The 26179-nt window shown below is 40.8% G+C and overlaps 2 protein-coding genes across 4 annotated transcripts in view; one reads left to right on the top strand and one right to left on the bottom strand.

The window, feature by feature from the left end:
* MINDY2 (MINDY lysine 48 deubiquitinase 2) overlaps positions 1-19980 on the bottom strand; it is a 31576-nt gene extending 11596 nt beyond the window's left edge. For both annotated transcript variants that reach the window (XR_013922585.1, XM_080350945.1), the window contains exons 1-7: positions 19163-19980; positions 14058-14115; positions 12307-12371; positions 10485-10643; positions 9459-9561; positions 8761-8903; positions 942-1115 (exon numbers count right to left, since the gene is read on the bottom strand). Coding sequence is in view for 1 of the 2 variants with exons in the window: in XM_080350945.1 (XP_080207071.1) it covers positions 942-1115; positions 8761-8903; positions 9459-9561; positions 10485-10643; positions 12307-12371; positions 14058-14115; positions 19163-19837 (1377 nt within the window). In the remaining variant the exon portion in view is untranslated. The remainder of the gene's footprint in view (positions 1-941; positions 1116-8760; positions 8904-9458; positions 9562-10484; positions 10644-12306; positions 12372-14057; positions 14116-19162) is intronic.
* Positions 19981-21710: 1730 nt separating this feature from the next.
* ADAM10 (ADAM metallopeptidase domain 10) overlaps positions 21711-26179 on the top strand; it is a 44750-nt gene continuing 40281 nt past the window's right edge. The window contains exon 1 of one of the 2 annotated variants that reach the window (XM_080350941.1): positions 21711-21907. In XM_080350941.1, the coding sequence (XP_080207067.1) occupies positions 21853-21907 (55 nt within the window). In that variant the 5' untranslated portion in view covers positions 21711-21852. Of the gene's footprint in view, positions 21908-25148; positions 26016-26179 lie in introns of those variants that run through there. The other variant, XM_080350942.1, reaches the window with a different exon arrangement.

The raw sequence follows: 26179 nt of genomic DNA, 5'->3' as shown, positions 1-26179 counted from the left end.
CAGCACAAAACCACAAAACCTGATTTAAAAAAAAATTGCTTTCAGGTTTAAATTCCATCACTCAGGCAGCTGTGTGTCAGCCCATAGCAGTTCTAGGTAGAAGATTTTGAAGTTGTCTCTTTGTAACTTACTATTTCTAATTAACACACTGATTTATGCTTGATAAGAGTATCTGCCCCCACTGTACTGAACAGTATTGAGAGTACATCAATAAGGAACACTAATTCCTAAACAGATGAGAAAATAATCAAAGTGTAGTTTCAGAAATATCCAGAGAACAACTCCAGACATTACAAGCCCTGTTATCTCTGCCAGATTCTTTATTCTACAAACGATACAGTGCTTGAATTTATTAAAAAGCATCTGCTTATTCTTTTTTTTCCTCCAGTATTTAAAAGCATAAATGATAATTATTATAAACTTATTTTGCTTATTCAGAATGTAAGATTTCTTGCTAGGTGTTTACGCATTAACTGGTATAAATAAGTCCTGTCTCAGACATGACTTCTGGAAACTATTATATGTAGTTAGGAATAACAAATAACCACCATTACACGCAATCTGCTATGGCTTTTGTCTTACATTCAGCAAAGTGAGCATCAGAAGACAAAGTTCAGCTGCGAAAATATTTCCATATACAAGGTGTGACATTTTACCTGAGTGAGTTCTTTGCAGAAGTAGATTCTGCGAGTTTAAAATTGGATTTTCCAAACTACTCATGGTTGGTCCTACTCTTCCTCCCTTAAAATCATGCTAACACTTCAAAGTAGCACTTTTGAGAACCCCAACCAAAGTAGCTAAAGAATTTTTTATAGTCCTATATATGCATGAGTACACATACATATCTGTCTCAGTATACATATGAGTAAAAATAAGTAGTAATTGTTATATATAGTCACAAGCAAACAGAAGAATACAATAGAGAGACAGAAATCCAGTACTTGATCTATTTGATCCTGCTGCCCTCTGTAGACAGTTTCAGGGTCTGATGGAGGCCGTAGGTGGAATTCAGAGTCACAGAAATTTCCGTCACCATCCACATTGTGTAAGCTTTCCCAAACAACTTTCTCTTCTGTAAGAAAGCCCTGGTCTGTCACCAGCAGGTAAAGCTGACCCTATGCAGAAGAATAAAGAAAACCTGTAAAACTAAAACAATTTTTTTTTAATCTGATGTAATTAGCAGAAATGATTGGCTAATACAACTGTTGCATTCCAGAAAAACATTAATTCAGATTTTTTTAGCAAGTTTAAAATTTAAATGAATCAGTATACAGCATTAAAACACTGGATACTAGTATTCATTGCTAAATTATAGCCACACTTAATTTCTGTATTCCATCTTGTAATTTTTCATTATTAATGCAAGTTCATATTGACTAAAAATTCATATAAAACATTAACATATACCTTGATAACTCATTGGAAACATACCAAAAGAATATATGTCAAGAGTGCCAATGTAAATTTTAAATCCCAGGACAAATCACATTAAATTCCAAAGGCAAGATCTGGAGACAAAGGTGATCTTTCCAAATAATCCAAGAGGCATTACCTCAAAACAACTGCATCTCAAACTTCATGTTTTACAATGGGTTTTGATGAAATTTGAGGTTTATTTCAATTGAAAAAACTGAATTTAATATTCTTGCTATCACTTGTCACCAATAACTACTTTTGCTGGATTTTAGCCTTCTTACAGTTCCACAAGGCCAAATTTCTTGATTGCAAACTCTGAAATTATAAAATGGGCTGGTCTGGCAGTGAAAGAGACCATACTAACAAGTCCAGAAGCCAAGGAACAAGAAGGACGAAACACAAGCTGAGGTTGAAGGAATGGGAGAGGAGCTGGAATTAAAAGGAAATTATAAAAGCAGATCTCAGGTTACAGGAGATTGTGCTGCATGTTTGAGGGAGAGCAAAGCAGCACAAAAATCCATGTTTAAATTTCAATTTAAATTCTATTTTAATCTTATCTTACCCTTTTTATAATGTTTTTTAGAACTATACTCCTAAGCAAGAACGACCATACAGCACACTCAGACTGAAGCTTCCATTAATATTACTGAATGTGCCAGATCAAGATATTCAACACAAAACCTGTTGACATTTTTTAGCTGTAAAAAACCACAAACAAGCAAACAAAAACAAACCACAAAGCGGTTTATTGTGACATCCACAAAACCTTTCTATTTGTATCACAGCAGACAAAGGGTTCTCAAAGATGACCATGCTAAAGATGTGCCAAACTGCGCCAAAACACAAGGGGCAGTTCCTGTGCTAATGATTTCATAGACTGAACAAGCAAAAAATGAAAACATCGACCCTATTCAACAAGTCCAGAACCACCTCACTCGTTTCTTTCAAGTCATTAAAAGACTGTCTATAAGAGATACTGAAATTAAAATCCGATCTCTTGAATCCTAAGTTTCTAGCCATCCCTTCTGCAGCTGGTAGGTCATACAATATAACAAAAACACTATTTGAAGATTCACATGCAGCAACTTCTCTAATACCACAAGATACGCTTATACAAAAGGCCAAAATGAACAGATAAAAGACTCAAAGGACATTACTATATGTTCAAGCTTTGGAATGGCTGTGCCTCCAGCACAGGTGGGCTTACAGACATAAATACAACAGTGAGAAGCAAGTCTAGTCACATAACATGACCTAAGGAACCATCTTTCCCTCAGAAACCTGCCTAAGAACTGAATGCTACTTCTGATGCTTAAAAATCATCCAAAGAAAGTTAAAGGAAATAATTTCATCACATTTCCAATTTGCACAGAACACCCACTTCACAGCATCTCATGTATCAGAAGTCTTTAAAAAGATGTAAAAAAAAAAAAAGAAAGAATCATAGGATCTTGAAGGTAAGTGAAACCTTTGAAATTTTATTTTGACCAGTACATTGATTCAAACAAAACCTAAAAAGAAAAAGGAAGGAGTGTCAAGTTTTCCTATATTATGCTATACATTATGAATTACTTTTTAAACAACTCCTAAAGAATGTAGCTTAGTAATAATGTTAATGATTTCATTGTCTCCCAACTACTGTGAGCTGAACTTTTCACACACAAATATTGAAGTGTATTGTTACCTTGATGGGATTAGAATCTAATATCTGTCATTCAAAAACATTTTAAAGCTAACACTTGTTTGAATGGAGAACTGTTTCAATCTTAAATAAAACTCATATTCTTCCTTTCTGTTTTTAGGAGTTCCTCAGTTGAACTATACCTAAACACTTATTTTTATAATGTTGTCTTAGAGTAAATAAAAGCACCATTTAAATACAGGTCCCTAATGAAAGGCAATAAACCGCATTATGTATCACCACATCACCTAAACAACACCATCCCAATTCCAATGCCAATTGTGTATTTTAAAATCAAGCTGCTTCACTTAAACAAAACCTAATCAACGAACAACCACAGGCTCCTCAGAGCTTGCAAAGAGACAGAGTTCCTTTTCACTTTACTGGAATGAAAGAACAATGGGAAAAAACAGATCAAAGATCCAAAGTCACCTTTCGCTTTTTGTTTTATATCAAATCCTCTTATTTCTACTTCAGATTGGTACAATTTTATAGAATTTCAAAAAAAAAAAACCCCATATTCCCAAGGGCTCTCATAATATTGCTAATATTCACGTAATTTTTGGTAATAATGGTAGGAACTCCCAGTTTCATATACAAAGCAAGTCAGCCCTTTTTGTATTAGGGGCAATGTCACTACTCATCCCTGCAAAAGATCTGTCTTCCTCGAACCTTAACGGTTTTGTTCCAAGCAAACAGTTTGCAACAAGCAAACTGAGGCCACACCTACAGACTGGTTTTCCAGGCAGTGTTTTAATGCCATGCATGTTCTCTTCCCAGTCTCCTGAAGGCTCACAGGCCAAATTCACTGGCACACCCAAATTCCACTGAGGGGATCTGTGATATGAGAAAATCTGTTTATCATATGACCTCCATGCCGCCCCTCATTTGAACTAAGTACCAACATGCCTGGTGTCAGGAACCAGCCACCGTTCTCCAGCACGTACCAGATGACGAGGATCAGTCGAGCAGTTTTACACCACATTTGTAGCCTACCTCCTGCACTTCAGCTCCACACAGTGCAACACACAGGGACAGAAAGGGAAAGATGGACCAGAGCGACAGATCAGTAGGAATTAAATTAATAAAATTAAAGCTAAAGCAGGACGATCAGCACACTAAGGTCATGCAATTCAGCTAATGACTGTATGTAAGTACGCTTCGCAAGTACACCTTGCCAAGAACAATACCATACTTTATAAAACAAATGGGTTCCTAATGTCATAAAATCCTAACTGGGCATTTCTACAGTACTAACAGCTTATCTTTTGCTTTTAAACAGTTAGGGGTTTTTTTGGTTTTGTTCTTTATTTGTTTGGGTTTTTAAAAAAAAAAAAACAACACACAGTCTGAGGGGTTAACACTGTCCCCAAAAATGCTAGCACATAATATATAGCAATAATATCTACTAATAGCTGTTATTAATAGGGAATAAAACAATAAAAGAAAGTCTCAAGTGCATAACTGTTAAGAATAACTATTCATCCTAAGAATAAAGATCTAGATATTGCAGACCAATGCCCAGATTTTATAGTTTCACATATAAAAAGCTTGAAATAAAGTCAAGGATAAAAGTAGGGCTGTTCTCCTGAAGAATGATCTCAGTCTTCTTGTTTGCACAAAAAAACCTCTCTGAAATGCAAACAGACGTAGGATGCCAGTGATGTTACTGGTTACAAGACCTCCTTTCCTGAGTTAATTTAATGACCAGATTAAGTAATTAAAATTAATGCTTTTAAACTACTTGTTCTGATGCCAATTACCAAATTTAAAGCCATTTAGAAAACTGAAAAGAGAAATCAAACACCTGTCCAATAGCTTTATACAGTAAAGACAAACAGATTAAGCCTTTTTATTTAAAGTCTATGTAAACATTCTCTTGGACTTCTGGATCAGACCCCTTGGGTTTTATGAAGGAGTTTGATGTTGATGTGAATGAGCACTATTATTCTGAGACGAATCTAATGTATCTGAATGTTTTAGCCATCAGAGAAAATTCAGAACTTTTTTTAAAAGTATACACAATTGGATTCAACAGAGTAACCCCCCAGAATAAAAACTGGACACTTAATAAGAAATGGAAAAAAAATATTTAAATATGTTTTCAAGAAGTTATACACATTGCCTCTACTGTGCCAAACTCAGACATCATCTTAAATGCCCAAGGAAAAAGTGCAATTATTGCTATGAAATATACTTTGTATTTGGATAAGAATCCGTGTTGAGTTCTGGAACGGAAACCCAACATTTATAACTAGAAAACATAACTGCGACACGCATACTTAAAAATCTAAACAGGTGTCTTGTTAGTTTTTGGTAAAGAAAATAGGTTGCATTACAGTCACATCAGTGGGGAAAAACATTCCAACTGAACTAAGTTATTCTTACCAAACTGATCCCCTCTTTACAGTCCTGTTTTTCCTTGATCTAGGGAATTATCATTTCATGTATTTATTATCTGTGTAGTGAAAAGCAAAGGCAGAAAAAAAATCACATCTTTAACTGCTGAAAATGCTTACTGTGTAATCACACCAGCCAAGACTACTCATATGCAACTAAAGGGATTGGAAAAAGAATAAACATCTACTTGGGCAAACGGACAAATAATAGTGAAAGATATTAAGAATATAATAACTGAACTGCCATTACTATCTAGCACTGACCATACTTAAACAGATGTGTAATATATTACGGAACTGCCATATTTGCTTTTCTTTCATATATAATAAAGAAATATTTTAAAATGTTATATAATTTTAATATAAACACAATCCTAATACTCACAGAAATTACAACATTGTATTATGCGAATTTCATTCCGTTTTCAGAAGAGGAATAATTTAATTATTCAAGACTACATTATATAATATAAACTGAGTAAACAATTATAACTGAACCAGTGGTCTATTCTGAAATGCAGTCTGTGAATGTTCATAATCATATTGTGGTATCAACTCAGCAGCTTCAAAAAAAGCAACAGCAAAGTCGTTAGAGGAAGATTACTTCAAAACTTTTCATAGTAATCTCTGAAAAAACTCACTGCCATCATTCTTCTTCTATTGTCACTTTATTCCTCAGCTTCCATAATTTTAAAGTGAATGTTGTATCTAAAATAGATAAATTGTTTCTGAATGAGCCCTTTCCATTTAACTCTTACTCCCACAGTCTGGAATTTGGAAGATACATAAAACTGGCACAATAGCTACCTGCCTGAAGATTAACCTTTTAGAAGCGTTCAGGTGTTAAACTGAATGAGAATATTTCAAAACAGTAACAAATATTTTCAAATACAGTGACAGTGAAATAAAAAGTTTTCCCCTTTTGCTCTTTCTCTTGTTCATTAGTCAAATACATTTTAAAATAAATATTTTTGAAAGTGTTCTAATACAATTTCTCTCCTATTATTGTCCAACTCAAAGCCCAAAGTATTATTAATATCTTCATTCCCACAACGAGTGTAGAAATGCCTTTTAAATACCTGCTGGAAGAGACTGTTAAGAAGAATTTGCTTACAGTCCATAACAGCATTGATACCTCCATAATCTACTCCATGTATTTGGGATACTGCTGTATGTTCATAACCATTCTACTGCTGATCTTGCAAGAAGTATTTAAGAGTAAAAAAACCAAATCAAAACAAACCCCACTATTTTATTATTGTTAATTTAGTAACAATTTAAAAATAATATTAAAAAGAAAGCCAGGTTTGTGAGGAGTCACTCCAGTTCCCTTCCTTACAAAGAGCCACTGGACACAAAGGCAGCATGAGCAGATTAACCAGCCTAACAATCAACCGCATTGGGCACCAGTACACCCAGCGCTTCCAAGAGGTTCTTGCCACTATGCAACATTTTGTAACAGCACCCTATGAAAAAATGTTCAAGGCACAGATGGAGGAATTCAGAATACTGCACTGTTTATTCACACTTCCATGTAACTCTCATTTCAGTAAAACAGCCCTCTGTAATAAGCAATCCCAAACCAAGGTAAAGATCCTTTGATCTGACAGCAGAAAGCCACTCTAAACTCAGTGTAATCGGATGAAGTGTTGCCAGTGTTAGTAAATCTTCTCTTTTCAAATTGATACTGTGTTTCAAATCATAAATACTTCAAAGGCTTTTTGGGGTTTTTTTTTTTTGAGATTGTTCCCCCCACTGCGCCCTGTAATGAAAGCAACCACGAAACAACGTACAAGTCTACAGGACAAACCACTACCAACTATTTCAAGAGCTAAATTAAGAAAAATGGAGACAAGCAAAACTATACCTCTTGAAATTGTGACATAATGAGGTTCATCAGGAAGGATAACAATTGTATTTTTAAACATAAACACACATATTCCATAACTTCTTTCTAAACAGAAGGTGGAGAAAGATCCTTTCACCTGTACTACTGCTTTAAGAGAATATCATTGTACGTAGATCTAGAAAAAATCTTAGATGTGCTCTACGAAGCTATTAGGAAACCAAACGTGTTACCTATATGTAGAGTTGATCATTATTTATCAGGACTATTCAGAGCTTTAGCTCACCTTATGGGTAGTTATTCAAACTGAAGATAAGCATTGACAGTCAGGATTAACAGAGGAATAAAAAAGGACTAGCACTGCCAAAGGGAAAGCTTAGTGTAATACACATGAAGTATATGACATTACCATATAACAGATGGCAAAAACAGTGCTTCCTTAACATTTTTGTATGTCACACATGCCCTTTTTTTGCATTTATTACCACTATTCATAAATGCAAGTGTTCATATAACAGATAATCAAATTATAATGTCAAGAGTTCTATACAAAGGTAAAAAAGTCATACATATGTTTGAGAGAAATGTCTAAGCATGATGTGACATTGCAAGCCAATGAAAAGTTTACTTCAAGATATTCACATTTATCACTGAAGACAAGGGAATGATTAAATCTTAGGAGACAATCTGGCCATGCCCCTTTCCACCTAAGTCAGATACATAAAAGTACACTGTCATCTTAGTAAAGGCAAAGTTGTCACAGAAGGAAGGTGCTTTGTGACTGTAAACTTGACAAGCCAGATTCTCCATTCCACAAACGAAGGAATCTCAGAAGCATTAACCAAGTTGTCACTTGCTTTTCATTTCCTGAAGTAAATACTACTTTCACAGTTCTCACCATTTTGCTTCCCTAGTTTCAGATTTTAAAAAATAATCTTCCCTAACAAAGGGAACCAATATCACAGCTCATCGCAACTTCTCCCAGTGTCTGGTTTCTTGTACACCATTATGGAGCTGCTCATCTAGTGCCCCAAGTGTAAAGCAAAGTTTAATATTCTGAGAAACATGAAATTAAATAAAATCATTAACCTTATCATTCCCAATCACAAACTGCAAGTCAATTTAAACCATGTAAGAAACGTATGTCATTATACATAACCACAAAGGGAGTTAACACAAGGAGCAAACTGAACATAAAGGGAAGAGCTACATGAGGATTTACAGTGATAATGCATCCTAATATCTTAAACACTGTAATAAATAATTCACAAATAACACTTGTTACAGATCTTACATTCACCATAAGTCATACTTACATTCAACAACTGGAATTTGTATTTCAAAACAGGTGAAAACCAAAATTTGCTTTGAAATGAGAATGCAAACAACAACAGTCAAGACAAAAACGTTGAATATACCTTGTATTTGGTCATGGTGCTAAAATGGTTGTTCCTGAAGAACACACAAAGTTCTCCTTCCTGGACAGCTGAAGTCAATTCACACAGTCCATGGTATGTCAACTGTGTAGCTGTGTTATTTAGAAATTGCTCAGCTACAAATCCTACAAAAGCAATACACAGTTATATACATCTAATATAGAAAATCTTGTTACAATGGTAATATTTTTCCTACCTTCTCCCTACCAAGATGCCCCCTTATTACCACAAATCTAAGGGAACATATTCAGTGGACAAAACAAGTTCAAAGTTCTAAACCCGCAGCGTTATAGATAAGTGGCTATAGCCACTTCTAACATTACTGATTTTTTCCTTGTCATGTAGAGAACTCACGTTCTAATTATAGTAGATAGCATATAGCGAAGTAGAAATGTGAATGCTGCCCATAATACTTTTTCATAAAAGGAAGTTCTCTTCAGCTTTTTAAAAAGTCTATTTGATGGACCAAGAGAATGAGGCTGATCCTTGGTGTGGAAATTGCATCAGAGAAGTTTAGAAGACAAGCACAGCACTGTCAGCTTGCCCAGGCAAAGAAGTTCAGCAGACAGAATGCAGCTTTTCACACTTGTATCTCTGCACGTTGAGACCCACATACAAAATAGGTAACTAAGATTTGACAGGGAAGATACTTTGATAAAGCATAAAAAACATTTACGCACCTTCACTAACGAGTTCACTGTTGTCTGACTGTTTACAAGAAATTATCTTCTCCACTAGCTGATTGTAACTGCAGTTACCAACTGCTTTTACTATGTCAGCAACCTGGAGCAGGAAGGAAGAGCACACAAAACAGAGAACTTAACCTTTGTGAAGAACAAAACACAACTGTAAGCCTATGGCACTTACTCGTAAGAAAATAAGAAGAGTTTCAAAGAGAGGACATTATCAACCTGAAAACAGTAGGCCAAGAAGTTTTAGCCCACACTGTTACACATTTTGATCTCGGATCAAAATGTCTTGGATCTCATTTTAAATCCTTAAGTTAATGCTTAACATCACAAACTGTTGCTGAAGTGGACAGAGGAGAGAATGGGGCATCAGTTGGCTCAGGTGGGTCAGGAGGAAGTCCAAGGGGATAAGTGAAGAGCAACTTTCACGAACAAGGCATAAAAAGGAAAAACCAACCTAAGGCACGACTATTCCAGCCAAACCCGACAGTTTCTCTTTAAGTAAACAGTACCAGTTTACTGTTTATTAAATAATGTCATTAAAAATAAATTATATGCTTGTTAAAGATGCAGTTCTCTCTAATTGCTTCTATAATAACATCCTCGGTTCTCAAAAGCAGTAATTAGTAAATCAGAATTAAAGGAGGAAAGTAACCTTGCCTTCCTTCCAAGTGCCCCCTACCAAGCTTTCCGAAACAATGACTGGGACACCACATCTGGCAACTTCCTACCTTCCTCAGAACAGCAATTCTTATTTACATGGTCATAAATTCAGCACAGAAGGTTTTAAAAGTTAGCATGACTACAGGCATAGTCTCTGTAAAGCTACCGCACTAAAAAACATTACAGCCTGTATTCACCCCTCTTTGAGAAAAATCCAATTTTTCTGACTACATTTTAAAAATCCATTATTATTATTATTATTTACTCCAGTTAAAATTCTGAAGTATCCCCCCTCCCCCCAATAAAATTCAAAATAACTTATATAGTTTTGAATTATTAAAAAAAATAAGTTACCTGAGGGTCCACTAACCATCCATGGTACAAGGGGATATCAAGAAGATCAAACACTATGCATTCAGGCGTGTATTCAAATACTCGTACACCTGTAAACTTCACATTGACATCCAGACCTGTCTGTAACTTATGCAGAATTGCCATTGCGTCACTCATATTCTGAAAGCAGCATAAAAACAACAAAAAAACCACAGATGACCAAACAGAGCTTTGTATACTTGGTGGTTACTCTTGTAACCCTTCATCATTTTATAGTCATCAATCCAACATTAAAAAAAAAAAAAATTATAGAAGCAGAAATTAGCTAAACAACTGTTTCAACGCATATTCAAATTAATCATTCTCATTGTGCCAGAAGAGATCTGCAAAATAAGTCTCCCTCCGATCAACTGTATCTGATTGTTTCTTCTTCCACACTCCTAAGCTGCTTTTAGGCAGTGCCTATTTCTTTTAGCTCCATTTACCACAGCCCCAAACCAGATGTTTGCAAGAAGAACTGGATTATAAAGGAATCTCTAAGGGACTCTCTTGAGGTTTCTTCTCCCCTTTTAAGTCCTGCCTTATGAGTCAGGCAGAAGTAATTGCCACCACATAACAAATAAACGAAGCAACAGATCTACACAGTTCTACTTGCCAACCCTAATTTGAAGGTTCAGTACTTCAAGTGGTGAACAGCAATGAAGAATCTTGGCTTCTTTGTTTCACAAGAGAAGTTTTGCAATCTTATTTTGGTGATACCTTTAAATGGCCTGTAGATTGTACTGTGGAAACAAGTCATGAAAGAAGCACTTCTTATAGTAGTGATCCCAATGGAATCTTAAGGGGAATTATCAATTTATGAAGATCCAATCACACAAAGCAAAGATGAGACAAGGAAGAAGTGCTTCGTGAGACAGTTCTCCTGAAATGACATGCAGGAAAACTCATTTTCCACTAAGTGGAAGGAATCCACAAAAGGTATCATCAGAAGGTATTTGCAGTATTTGCAAAAGATTCAGGGAAACTGAAATGCCTTTTTTTTTGGCGGGGGGGGGGGGGGGGGGAGTAGTGGTGTGCTTGGTTTTAATTTTGTTTTGTTCTTTTTGTTTGTTTTCCTCATTTTTGCAATATTCTGTTGCTTAAGTGGAACTCCCTCAGGATTGCAACAATGGGGAAAAAAAGCATTACAAAAACCAGAAATACAGATTGGAACAGAGATGGAGACAGAAGAGACTCACAGACTAAAAGCACTGACTGTTAGAGACAGTTGCCTCTGTGTTGTCTTCTTTTAATGATAAGACAGTTAACAGCAAGAACCACAATTAATGGAACCAATAAGGGAAGACAAAAAACTGAGAATACGGATGACTGACTATAAAAGATGAATAATGCGAAAACTATTAAAGAGCTAAGTAGGCCAACAAGGCCTAAGTGGGGTACATAGTGATGAGTTATTTTACCAAATTAAAAGCACCTGATGAAATGCAGGAAATTTACAAATAAATGGATCTGTTAAACAATAACCAATAAATTAACTTGAACATTCATGTGATGGAGCCTGGCTGTCCTGGAGGTGGCTGAACACCTGCCTGCCTGTGGGAAGTGGTGAATGAATCCCCTGATTGGCTTTACTTATTAAACTGTCTTTATCTCAGCCCATGAGTTTTCCCACTTTTACTCTTCTTAGTCTCTCCTCCACCCCACCAGGCAGTGGCAGGGGGAGAGAGAGTGAGTGAGTGGCTGTGTGGCACATAGTTGCCAGCTGGGGTTAAACCACAACATTAAAGAAAAAGTTTTAGTTCCTTCAGACATAAGCAACTGTATTTTAGGAGCAGTTCCTCACCTGCTCATAATTTAGACGCTGAATCTCAGATATCTCTTTAGGCTTTGCATCAAGAATGTAGTCTCCTAAAAAAAAGTGGAAAAAAAATTAAGTTTATTCCACAAAGCGTCAACACTTCTATGAAAACTTCTGACCGAAGCTGACTGATCATAAATATTACCACTGAAATTTTTTATCAAAGTAATGAGAACACTTTGTTTTATAACCTGAGTTATAATTATGGACTAAATTATATACAAAACACAGTAAGATCATATTAAAAAAAACAAAATGCAAATGGCCAATGTTGTTAGTAAAGCAGCATTTCATAATCTCTTGGGGTATCACACCAATCTCTTAATTAGTCAGAAATTTACCTCCCACTGTGCCTCAACATAAAAATACAAAAAGGTCAAACTGTTCACAATAAGTAACTGCATAACACAATTTAAAAATGCAACCACTTATCCTGACTGATACTATGAATATTCTGGCAAACATTTCCACACACCAATAATTCTGAAATGCTTGTATTCCATCTATGTCAACAACACAAAGGCCATTAATCAGTTAATCAACATACTGGGGTTCAAGATTCATAGCATTTTTTGTGACTACTATTCATAAGCTGCCTCTCCAAAATTTTTCAGATTTTCACTTCAATGCTTTTCATATTTATTCCCTTGCTCCACTCCTAAAAAAAAAAAAAAAGTTTCTACTCCAAGAAAAATACCAATTCAGGTTTCCAAATTTACCATCTTTTAAGTTAAGATTGTTCAAATGGTTGAAAAGCTTTTCTTTTTTCATTTTTTTTAAGCTGCAGAAGAACCACTTGGCAACTGCTAATCCTGTCGACTGAATAGAAACCTAACTAATCTGAGATGGTAATTTTGTTATTCATTTTAATAAGGTAATTTCAGAAGCTAATATACACCTGCAAACATTTAGCCAACTGTGAGTATGCAGTGACTTCAGGCAGTATTATTCTATCAATACGACAAAATGTTTAGACACAGACAGCGAGATATCTTAAGACTTTTTTTTTTTAATTATGTAATTAACTTTTTCTTCCACTGAAAGACTGAGTGGCATGCTTTTGAAAAGAACAAGCTACATTCTTTGCAAGAAAAAAAAATAAAAAGAAAATATAGTAAGGTGTTTTTTCTCCTGCTTAAGAAAAAACAAACCTAGTCTATTAACCACAAATGTTTTCTATTTTTTAGGCTACGAAGGGAAAGAACTGTGGTACATGTAGCTCAAGTACTATCACAACTGCACTTTTAGCAACTAGATCATTGTGGGCTATTGAAGGTACAGACTTGTCAGATGGAAACAGCAGCAGTTTTGCTAAACAGTGAATCTGATAAGGGAGTAGCACCTGCAAATGAGGCCCAAATCACTGTGATGACTAAGTTAACTTTTTCCTGTTATTTTAGTTGGGTTATACTACCAAGGATTACTTACTACTGACAAAGGCACAGCTGACTTACTACACTATTTGAATTATAACAAAAAAAGAGACATAAATAAGTTTAAATCTACTAATGTGTTGGTGGACTAAGCCATACCAACTGCATCACTAGACTAACCACTTAGGAAAGCAGCACAGAAAGCTTTTAAAAGCAGTTAAGGAAAAACAGGAGTAAATGAATACCATAAGTAGTTTTCTTGAAGCATGCATTCAAGTAAAGCAGAATAAAACAATAAGTAAATAAAACAGTCCTCCTATACTACTCATTAATAAGTATAACATATAATTGAAAATGACTAACCTAAGTATTCCATCAGCTGTTCGGCTGTTATGATTTCCATCATTGGTGGCAGCTTAATCTGTGAAAGCAAAAGTAAATCCTCTTTAAAATGTCAAAACAATACAACTTAGAAAGTATCAATAAGGTATTTCTAGACAGAATTCTTCTGATCACATTTGCCTGGCCAATATAGAAGAGCATTAGCGTACTTAGACAAGAACCTTCCCAGGACCTCCACTAAACAACAGCTACAAAAGGAGGTTAAAAAAAGGCATTTTGGATTTTAGAGCAACCACACACACACAGTGCTTTCTCTTGCTTGCAGCTCTCTGCGTAGTGCTTCCTACTCATACCAAAACATCTCACCAGCATCCCCCTCAACTTTCCAGTTCTCACTGCACCAGCTCAGCCAGGATGAACAGACTGGAAACTGTAGCTACACTTAGCTAAGAAAATTTCACCTTATTCAGCAAAGTCTTTGACTCCATGCCTTCATTATACCTCCTAACCAAGTTCTAACTCAAAACTCCTGCATACAGGCAAGAGGCTGTAGAGAATCAGGTGCAGCAGCTGCTGGGGCAGGGAAGCCAGGACTCCCACAGGCAGGAGGAAATGACCTCCAGCCCCATCCCACGCTCACATCTCCGGGGTTTGGTTTAACTCCCACTCTTCAGAAGGGCTTAAAAAAAAAATAATAAGCGATATAGTCCTGCATAGAAGCTAACACTTAAAAAAATACTATGCATATGGAAATGGACCATGCAAATTTCTAATGGCTTATTATTTATAGGCTCAGAACATGTTGATCTAAAATATACAATTCCCCTGAATTCAGCACTATGGACAAAAAACAATTAATACTCCCTGCAAATACTTACCTCTTCCCTTGTGGGAACAGCTTCATCAACTTATCACACAACAGCCTGACAGTACCTGCTGCCACGCAATAACCTTGCCCTGTCCCCTGACCCTGGCTTCCCCGGTGCCTCGGAGCAAGCCGCCTGTTCTGAACGGCCCGGGGCTGGCTGCTCTGCCAGCCCCGCTCACCCACAGCCCGGGCAGGATGGGCCAAGGCCCTGCGGAGCGCTCAGCAGCCGCTCAGCAGCAGCTCACCTTGGGAGGCTGAGCCAGCTCATCTGAGCAATCTGTGCAAGTTCTGGCCATAAGGAGGGTTAGCTCAGTAACAAGAAAAGGCCAATCACATGCGAAGAGCCAATGCCAGAACTCAGACCAGGCGCTACCGCTGCAGATTCCAACAAATCAAATGGATATCAGCAGGAACATACTGTCCTCAGTGCCTCAAAAAAAAGGTCATTTTTATTATAACCTCAAACTAAAAATTTCTAACTAGAAATTTTTTACACTACCTCTTATTTACACCTCAGTTTGGATACATCTAAGCATAAATGTCTATATAACATTTACTTACATAATTGTTACAATCACCTAAAGAGGTAATTCATGCAGCTCTAAAAGTTACCGAAATTTTAGTAGAACTAGGCACGTAGGGAACACAGCTCCCAAAACTTTCCATTAGCTGAGAGGACTGTGACAGAAGAAACTTTTAAAGAGGATGCCAAATACACTACTGGGATTATTCTCCTACATAAAAAGCTGTAAAGTCAAGATATTCCATATGCACTCACTTCTCAAGACAATAGTAATATTATTTAGATTTCTATCACATTATGTTTTCCCTTAGGCTTATTTTATGGTCCCAAACAATGTTTTTTTCTGTTCCCTGGATATTTCGAGTACGTAATTTCTGTGCAGTGCATTAAGGCACACGGAGTTCTTCAGCTATATGACATAACATCCTACCTAAGAAACACAAAGCAGGATTACATGGCACCCTTATTAAGCTTTTAGCATTTGATGGCAGCCATGGAGTCCATCCTGAAAAAGGTTACCCCCATAAAATTACAGTTTAACACAATGACAGAAGATATTAGAAAGTGGTGCATGAACTACACCTAAGAAAGATCACAAAAAGTATTTAGAAAAGCAAGCTTTGCATTGCTAACCTTAATTACATCATGAGCCACAGGTCTGAGGAAAAACTGAGCAGTCTTCATATTTAAACAAGCTGAAAGACAGTGTCCTATGCTACTCCAAGAGATAACCCATGCTTGTACATACATCTTTAAATTTTGTTTCAATACTCCTGCTTTCATTTCCATCACAGAAGTCTAAATAGTTACCACATTGTTTTGCTCAAAAGTTACTTTTTCAAGTTGGTATCATACTGCTTTTGTTTTCTTTTTACTCAGAAGAACATTTCTGTATCTCCCTGTAAGCAGAACTCCTAGGCTCTATCGCCTAAAGGCTAAACTGCAAGTTAAGCTTATACAGGCAGTCTGCAAAAACACTTCAAAAGCAAAGCAATTTCATAACTGTAACATTTAGAAGCACAGCTCCTACAACCTGCCAATTTAAAGCTATATGTCCACACTCCTTTGAAAGTAGTAGATAGTAGAGGAGTAGAAGCTTGCATCTTGAGCAGCTGAAATACCTGAAAAGGGGAGTTCTCCTTAATATCTCCAAATGTCAATCTGAGTTTTTATGCATAAACTTTTCTGTGATTATTGCCCACATACCCTCTCTGAAGGCTTCCCACTTATTACTAGGCAGTAAATAAAGATTGTGGTTCTAAGCACATTGATTATGTGCCATTTCTCATAAACAATCATGTGAATTCAACTTTCACTTGTGCACAAGCACTGTTGATACACAGTATTTGATCTCAAGGTTATCACTCCCATTCTGGAATAAGAGAAGCATGTAATTTGCCACATGAAGGAAAGTGCTCATGAAAACCTAAAAACTAGTGTTGTAACTACTGTTCCTCAACTTTGAGTACTTGCATGTATTCTCTGAAGTTATTTGAGACCATATCTACCTACAGATGAGCAAAATTCTCAACCTTGTCAGGACAGAGTTCTGAGAAAGGAAGTTGGTGGCTGATAAAAAGGAAGAGACCCCAAATCTTCACTGTTCACCTTCTTATTCTCTGTTGTGATTTTACTTCCCCTCCTCATCTCCTCCTTACTCCATTTTTTTTCCCTGCCACATAGCTTCTTTTCACCCAACATAAACTATGGTATTCTTTCTCTGCTTTCACATATTTTCATTTCTTGGTCTGCTTCCTTGTTGCCAAATTATAGTTAGCTGACCCAATCTAGTGTTGATCTTGGGTCAGGAGAAGTGTCAGGATGTGGATGTCCGTCCTCAGCTTCAGTATGTAGCCAGCTACCGTCAATGGTGTGCAGATGAGCTGCCAATAAGCTTGCCATGCCAAGCTATGCCAACATGGCTCTTGAGTACAAACTGTGGAAAAGAAAGGCTAATTTGGAGAGGCACTAATTAGGATAAACCAATTATAAGCAACCAGCTAACAGGAAAACCCTCGAACACATAAATAATAAGTCCTGTGATGGCAGTTTCTCCAATTTAGCTGCTTGTCTGCAACCCATGTAAATTCAGCTGAAGTTTTACATAGACAGAATTACAGAAAACCCATACTGTAATTGTAGCAGTAAGACATGGTAGAGCATTCCCAAGAGGCATTCTGATTTTCAACTACTTATAAAACTGGATATCACCTTCATTCTCACTGATGTAATATCTGATCAAAGCAGAATGCCAGTTAAAATTCTGGATGGAGGACATTAGAAGAACGCAATCATATTTAAGGTGCAAAGGATGAATGCTAAAGAACAAAACCTCCAAAAACTTAAATTCAAATAACAAGAACAGCGGTGTGCCATTGATATGCTTTCATTGAACGAAAGGTTAAAAAGGAAAATCCTGTAACTAGCTGTTTCTTTTAACACATCAGCACAAGGAATAAGGAATAAGTTGTCCAAAGCTTTACACTCACCAATAGATGTTACAGGAAGCACAGAAAGCAAATGTTAAGTATTGAAGTCTAAGACAACCTTCACACCTTCTTGAGGATGGCAAAACCTACATAAGGCATACCTCAAAATCACACACAACTTCTCTGCAGTGCTTTCAGCAATGGCTAACTAGCTACATCACTGTAGCCACAGTTTTCCTGAACTTGATGTATGAGCTGCTCTGCTCAGGAAAACATACAGACACTGTAACTCGAAACAAATCATTAATCTTCTGGAAAGTTACCTTCCTATAAACAAATTTATTCTTATAATATTATTTCCACTTTGGCCTTTTCCTACATCACCTGTTACACCTATAAACAACCTTCTACCCTTTCAATAGCAAATTTCTTCCCCTTATTACTACAAGACAAAAACTATTCCCATAAAGCTTTCCTATTCTGTGACTCCATTCTATCAGCTCATCAAGCTTTCAGGTTTGAATTGCCAGCATTTCTCAATAAGTACCCCCTCATCCTCATTTTGCAATGCACACAACCTCACAGCTCTTCTCCAACAGATATCCCTTTCACATATAAATGTTAATAATCATATTACGCCTTATATTTTGATTACTTAAAGTAAAAAAGAATTATTTTAAGAGTACAGAATGCCCATATCAATGATAGCTATTAGACTACAAGAACTTCCAGGTCTCAAAGCTGTACCTGATCATGACCTGATTAATTTAAATACAATCTATGCTACATAACTACATGAATGTATCCCTATTAGTCAGGCAATTACTTGTACAAGTCAGTATTTTGTACAACTCCATACACACTTTGTTACACAAAAATAACCTATTTTCTCAAAATACCACCTATGTTTTCACTGCTATAATTAGTAATGCTTACTTACTCGAAACCTGCACACATCTGCAAACCATACATTGCTCCGTTTAGTTTTTGATTTCCATTTTAAGGCGACAACAAAGTAAGTCTCTATACAACAGCAGCATCTAGATAGTATATTGGCAATAGACTGTAAGCCATTATTTATTTCTTTCCCGAGCTCCCTATGCGAGATACGTGCTGAACAGCAAGAATAAGCCTGCGTCTCCACCAGCACAAAGTTCCAGGGGTGCACTAAGGCGGTTTGGCACGGGTGCCCCCGCACGCTTCCCGCACTCCCCGCCGGCGCTTCCAGGTCACGGCGCTGCCCCAGCGGCCCCGCCCGCCCCGCGCACCCGCCATGGCGGCAGCCGGCGTCCCGCCGCGCCCGTACCTTCCAGGCCAGGAGCAGCACGTTCATGATGGCCAGCAACGGGCAGGGGCCGTTCTCGTTCTGCGTGATGACGGGCGTGTTCTCCTCCTTCCAGCGGACCCACTTGATGTGATAGACCGACTGGCCCGGGAAGCGCTCCTTGGAGGCGGAGAGGAGCTGCGAACCCCCCGCGGGCCTGTCCCCTGCGGGCTCCGGGGCCGGGCCCCCCAAGGCGGCCCCCGCCACCACCGCCTCCTCGGCGTCGCTGTTGAGCTCGGAGCTGCTCGGGCAGCAGGAGTGCAGGTTGGAGAAGGACTCCAGCGAGTCCAGGCTCCGGGACTCCTCCCCCGGGGGGCTGGGAGCCCCGCTACTCCCGGAGCCGGCCCCCGCGGGACCGCTCTCGGAGGCAGGCGCCGCTTCGGGGCTCTCCGGCACCGCCAGTCCCGCGCCGTCCGCCGCCGGTGGGCTGTCCTCCGCTACTCGTGAGGGCGACGCCGTCCGAGGTGCCGCGGCGGCAGCGGGAGCCGGCTGAGGGGAAGGGCTGCGCCGCCCGCCGCCCTCCTCAGCCGCCGCGGGCCCGTCCCTGCAGCCGCCCTCGCCGGCCGCCGCCTCTTCCAGGAGGAGCTGGCTGGCAGCGCCCCCGCCGCCCCTCTTCAGCGAGCCCGGAGGCGGCGGGGGCTGCGCCAGGCTCTCCATGGCCGGCCCGCCGGCCGCCCGGCGCCTTCGCTCTCTATTGGCACTGCAACGCCTGAGCCTTCGCCAACAGCGCCCGAGACGCCATCATAGGAGCGACGGCTCCGCCCCGCCGGGGACGTGTGGGCGGGAGGGGGAAGCAGCCGCGGGTCACGGCGGGGCCCGGGGCGGGGGAGCGCCCCGAGGGCGGGGCGGCGGGGCCGGGGAACCCGCCGGCGGGGCGGTGAGCGGAGCGGGGGCGCCGGTGGCTGCGAGAGGACGGGGAACAGGTGGAGAGCGCCCGCGAGTCGCGTGAGAGGCGCGTGGAGCCCGGCGCGAGCCCGGGAGGGGCAGCACGGGGCGCGGCGGCCGCAAGGCAGGGCCGTGCCTGCGTCCCGGGGCGCGCGGAGCGGCTGCGGCCGCCTCAGGACGCGCGGCTGAAGCGGCGCAGGCACCGGGGAACCCTCTCCCGGGCAGGACGGGCCCCCGCCCCGGTGCTCGGAGCTGCCGCGAACGGGAATCAGAGCGGAAACCGCGACACTGCCCCGCCCGCCTGTTTTGCCGGAAGGTGGCGTGGGCGGGGCCGCGCATGTGCGGGAAGGGCGGTGGACAGCGCCCCGCCCCGCAGGTGCCCGGCCGCCCGCGGGCGCTGAGGTGCGGCGCGGCGGGAGCGGGGCCGCCTCTGTGACGAGCGCTCCTCAGCGAGGGGGCAGCTTCTCTAAACGTTTTCAGTGCTTTTCATTGCCGTTTGTGTTATAAAAGCATGATCGCGGTGAGTGTAACAGATAAGAACTAATGCAGTTATATTACACTTCTACCTAATGAGCCTATTTCCTTCTGTAGAAACCTTCAGTTTTAAGTACAGTTTTGGGAAGATAAGAATTCAACTTTTTTCTGTTCTCAGCAGTTCTCTTGTGCAAGCTCCTTGTAAATAGTTGCATCAACTTTACCAGCCTTATCTGAAGTACCACTATTGTAATTGTGCTTCCTATGTATGTGTTTGCGTAACAACTTTACTGTAACAGTGTTAGCAGAGTAAGGGTTTTTTTGTGCTGTAAGAGCAATCAGAAAGGAAAAGCACAAATAGAAGTGGAGTGACAATAAACTGAGAAACTCATCACAAACCTTAACATAAAAATATATTTATCATAGTCGATTGTTAAAATTAGCACATTAACAAATACAAAATGAGACATTTTGTCTAAACGGCTCACGTTTTTATCTTCATTGGAGGATTTTCCTTTACACTTGTGAAGGTTGTTCAAGGCAGCCTCAAAATGAAGAAAAGCCTGTTCCGTGGGCGGGCTGCAATGCTTCGCAGCACACGGAGCACCAAGAGAAATAGGTGACCTAAAATAAAACTCGAAAAGTAAGTAAATTAGTTTCTGCAAAGAAGAACGTGCACCTGATGAAGGGATAAAAGAACCCAGCTGATGCGATGCGTTTACACTTTCGTAAGACTTCATGATGGCAAAGGGCGCTGGCAGGGCCCTTCGGGGACCCGGGGGGCGGCCGCCGCTCTGTTCCGCAGGCAGCCCCAGGGCAGCGGCAGGCGCAGGGCCGGCTGCTTCAGCCGGGAAAAATCGCGCAGCCGGGCCGGGGCGGTCCTGCCGCTGTGCCTTGGGCGGGCCGGCGGCCGGGGCCCGCCCTGATTTGCTGCCGAGATAACACAATCGGCCCGGTCCCCCAGCCCCGTCCCCGCCCGGCAGCGCCGAACTCTGCTCCGCCGAGCCCGCCCCTGCGCGCAGCGTGGGGAGGCGGGGCGGCTCGCGCGTCCTGGGCGTGCCCTGCGGCCCCGCCCCGCCGGTGGCGTCGCGCGGGCGGGGGCGGGCGGCCGGGGCAGTCGTGGCGCGGGGAGCGGAGCGGAGCGGGGCGCTGCCGGGCGGGGGGCGCCGGGCCGAGCCGCGGGCGGAAACGGTCCTGCAGAGCGGCGGGGGACAAAGCGGAGGGAGGTGCAGAGCTTCGCCCCTCCCCATCCCCGCGCCGACTGGGGCGGATGTGCTGTGGGTAGGCGGTGGCAGGGCCTGGGCCCGGCGAAGATGGATCTGGCGGGGACGATAATCCTGCTGTGCTCCTGTGCGGCGGGCGCCGGAGGTGAGGAGCGGCTGGGCCCGCCCGGCTCCGCGGGGCCCTGGCCTGCAGCCCTGGCTGGGGGCTGCCGACCGCCCTCCCTCGCTCCCTCCCTTCCTCCCTCCCTCTCTCCCTCCCCGCCGCGGCTCGGGGCTGGGCGGCGGGCCCCACTCCCGGGGCGGCAGGCCGCGGCCGGCTGCCGGCTGGGCTCTCCTTCCCGTCGCCCGCTCCCGCGCGCGGTCCTCACCGTCCTGCCCGGGCCCTCTTTCCCCGCCGCCTGGGCCGCCCCGGCGCCCCCACCCCTTTCCGGGACTTTCCGTCGCTGAGGATCGAGTCAGCTGTTCTCCGCTCCTTTCTTCTCCGGCCCCTCTCCCCCACCGCGCTCGGCCGTCCCTTCTGCCCAGCTCCGTGCTCTCAGATCCGCTTCAGCCCCTCGGGACTCTGCTCGCGGTCCCAGGAGCCGTTTCCCGGTTACCGTTCCGCGGGCAGGAGCAGCCGCCGGTGGCTCCGGGGAGCTGCTGTCAGGGGGAGGCGGCGGCGGGCGCTGCGGGGTCGGGTGCCCGCGCAGGTGTCCCGCTGCCCGCGGAGCGCACGGACCGGCCCTGCCCCCGAAACCAGGAACCCGGATTGACGGAAAGTTCAGTTCAAGGAAATGAAAGAGGAGCCCGGGCTTCTGCAGCGTGACTGTGGCCTCAAGGAGGGTCTTCGCTTTCCCCCAGGCCAGAGAAAAAACAATTACCGGGGGCTTGTAACTCTGTAACGGCTCTTGTTATGTCCTGGGGATCCTTTCCAACTCAGAACATTCTATGATTGCTTTTCAGCACTAGGGAACTGTTGAGGCAGTTTCTTAACAGTGTCTGATAATGTTCAATTGGTCAGGTTGTGGTAGGGAAGTAGTTTCAAATTTCTGTAAGTAAAGGTGGGTTTCTGAGGGTGTTTCTAGGGAAGAATGGGTGGAGCAGCTGATAAGGACTTAATTCCTCTGTTTCGTTTGGCAATTCTCTTTATCTGGGCTCCATGTCTGTGTACATCAACATGTAGGTTGATTAACAAAGGCTCTAGCCCTAAGTCCTGGTCTTTTACACGTTCTCAAAAAGTAGCGTTAAAGTACGTGAAAACTTCAGCACGTTGTACTTGTGACTAAGCTGTGAGGTAAAAAGTGAGCTGATTTTCGTAGTTAGATCTCATCCTGTTATTTATACCATTAGGACTGCAACACAGAGAAGATTTTGATGGTGACTTTTGTGTCATAAATTCTTGGAAGCAATCAAGATATTTCAGACTTAATTATTGGCATACTTTTCAAGGCCTCTTTGTTTTCTGAACTGAACTGTGCTGGCACAGAATTAATTCAAAGTGATTCATTAACCAGTTGTGATGGTTGTTTCTACTCTTTAATTCTAGACAGGCAAATAGGCCTTTTAAGTTAAAATCACAGTAAGCATGTAAGCTGCAGTCCTTTGGATATACAGCAGCAAGTTCATGAAGTGTATTTTATTTTAGAAATGCTTGTTAATTTTTTTCCTTGAGAGAAGAATGGGCACCTTCAACATTTCTGGCACTAGGAAGCACACCTCACTAGCGGATAACAGAAGCATGTGTCTTTTGGTGTTTAGCAGTAAAGATAAATCTTTAAAGAAAGCTTAATAATGCTGGATAGGAATCTAGAAAATATGGCTGATACACATCTCCAAAATATCCTATGAAACTTTTTTTGGTAGAAGTCTCAACATAATTATGAAAGGTTTATCATAACTTTATGCTGAATTAAAATTAGTTTTTAATATTAAAAATTTTCATTTTAACTGTGTTCAGCTTTCCAGAGTTCCTTAATTACTGTAAATGTTTTTATTTTACTGAAAATCAGAGTTGTTCATTTGCATGCTTTTCTTCTAGGCAGGCATTAGTATTTGTATGAAAAAGGGCAAGTTCATGATTCTTGATGATGGGAGAGCAGCACAATCTGGAAACAACTGAAAAAAACTCCAGCTAGTTACCTCTGTTTCATTTGTGTGAAGTGTATCTTGTGCTCACTGATTTTACACAAATCTTGAAGCTAAGTCGTACTTACCTGTGAAGTTGTCTAGTTTTAAGCTATATAGATATTAAATGGTAATAATTTTGAAAAATCCATTAATCCACACTTTTTAACAAACATGCTCTTCTGTGTGTTGAGTCTATGATTGGAATATTTTTACAGGATACCTCTTTGTTGAACTCTGCTTCCAGAATTATGCCAGGCTTTTTCCCTGTATACCATATTTATACTCTATTGTAATAGTCTTCAGACACTTTAGATATAAAGATATATTATAGATTAAAAGACCCAATTGTACCTTTAGTTCACCGTTAGGTATGAATCACAAAATAAACAATTTAGAATATTAACGTACAGCATAATTTAGATGGTTCATTTGAGGAGAAGGATTAGAGTGATATAATGCCTGAATGAAATATCTTTGTTTTGATAGAAAAAATTCTTTTCTTTTGTAGTTTGTATTGTTCTTAAAATTATGTAAAAGGAATGCAATCAAAAGCGACCACTAGCATTGCACTAATGAAGTATACTGCAATGTCTGTATATATGCTGCTTTACAATTCACTGTATTGTTTATGGTTACAACAAAGAAGTTATCAGCAGTTTGGTCTAATAGCCGCTGAAACACAAGCTTAATCAGGTTTTGCTATTGGATCACTTTTAGGGTGCTCTTAGACATTTTCGTTTCTTTGCTACTGCTGAATAAATATGGCCCTCACAAAACAAGTGACCCAGTAGGTCAGTTTGAATACAGTTTCAATAGTGTGAGAAGAAAAAGCCATGCCAATTTTTCTAATATAATTGGGGAAAGGTAGAACTTATCTCAAGTAGGTACATGTATCTTAGCTTCTAGTACATAATGCCTTGAATTTTAAGAATTCTTTAAAAATAAAAAGTGAATCTCAGCATTTTCCCCAATATCCTTGGAATTGCTTGGCTTAAGGGATGTATTCACTGGCTGGGTCTGTTAATAATTCTGACATGTATGAAGTGGTCCTTAGTTTGGGCAATATTATTTGCAGCTTTTAATAGTGTGTTTTGTTGCATATGATGAAGATGCATGCAGATATATTAAACAATACTTAATTATCTGTACATAAGGATGTTCTCTGAGGAATGGAAATAACTGATAAAACCTTTCCTTCTCCCTGAGCATCATTAAAAAAAAGGGGGGTAGGGGGAAGGGGAAATAGAAAATACAGAAAACAGAACTAATGAGGTCCCCAAAAATCTTGGATTTAACAAGAGTGATCATACTTTGGCCAGGCTGATCAGATGCTGAATATCACTGCAAATCTCTGATCAATTGTTTTCACTGGTACAGCACACTCTTCTATGTTGCAAGGACTTGTAGGTTGTATCTTAGTGTCTTGTGCTGCTGGATATTGAGCTAACTATTTCCCACAGAGCATGGGAGAAATTCTGTTTTTTTCTGGACACATGGGGGAGTTCTGGGAAGGCATTTATGAGCTATCAGCATCTGAGTGATTTAGTTTGCATCCTTGCTATAAATTGAGAAGAATACTAGCCTTCATTAGCATGGCACTCAGCCTCCAGCATTTATCTGGGGTTTAAAATAAAAGCATTGCGAATTTTATGAGACTGTGTCTGGTAAAGGCAGCTGTCAGATGGTTGTTTCAGAAATGTCCATGGTAATTAAAAGTAAATAAAATCAAGTGTTTAGATAGTAACTTTGAAATGCCATTGCCCAAAAGCCTAAGACTGCAGTTTATTTTGGCTTTTAAATGGATTTAAATGTTTAGCTGTGCAGTATGGCAGAGCCACTGTAATGAGTTACTGCTGTCTGGCAGTCCTGCCCTGGCCATGCGTCCCCACCTCTCCTTCTTCACTGCTTCTGGTGCTTGGTGGCATGAAGAGCCAATTTAACCTGCTAATTTAAGCAGAAGAAATTAATCATTTCCTGTCTGACATGTATTAATAACTTCTATTTGTTTATTATGCAGACCCAAGCCTAGTGGGGAGGAAGAGCTGGGACTTGCACTGGGTGAGGAGGAAGAGGGTAAAAAAAAAAAAGGTGGAGATTTGTGTGCTGCTTACACTGGTGCTGCCATACTGCCTAACTGTGCCCTAAGTGTGAGTTTGCAGTGAATGGAAATGATCCTGCCTTGACTTTTTGTTTACATGTATTTCTTTCACCAAAAACTAACTTGATCAGTGGAGAAAGTCTGTTTTCCAGCTATATCAGTTACAGTGCCAGCACAAGGGCAGAGCAGAAAGGGAGTGGATGAAAAAGGACC

This window comes from Nesoenas mayeri, assembly GCF_963082525.1.
Source record: "Nesoenas mayeri genome assembly, chromosome: 11".
Lineage (NCBI taxonomy): Eukaryota > Metazoa > Chordata > Aves > Columbiformes > Columbidae > Nesoenas > Nesoenas mayeri.
The sequence above is the reverse complement of the archived record's forward strand: the minus strand, read 5'-3'. Positions and strand labels throughout refer to the sequence as shown.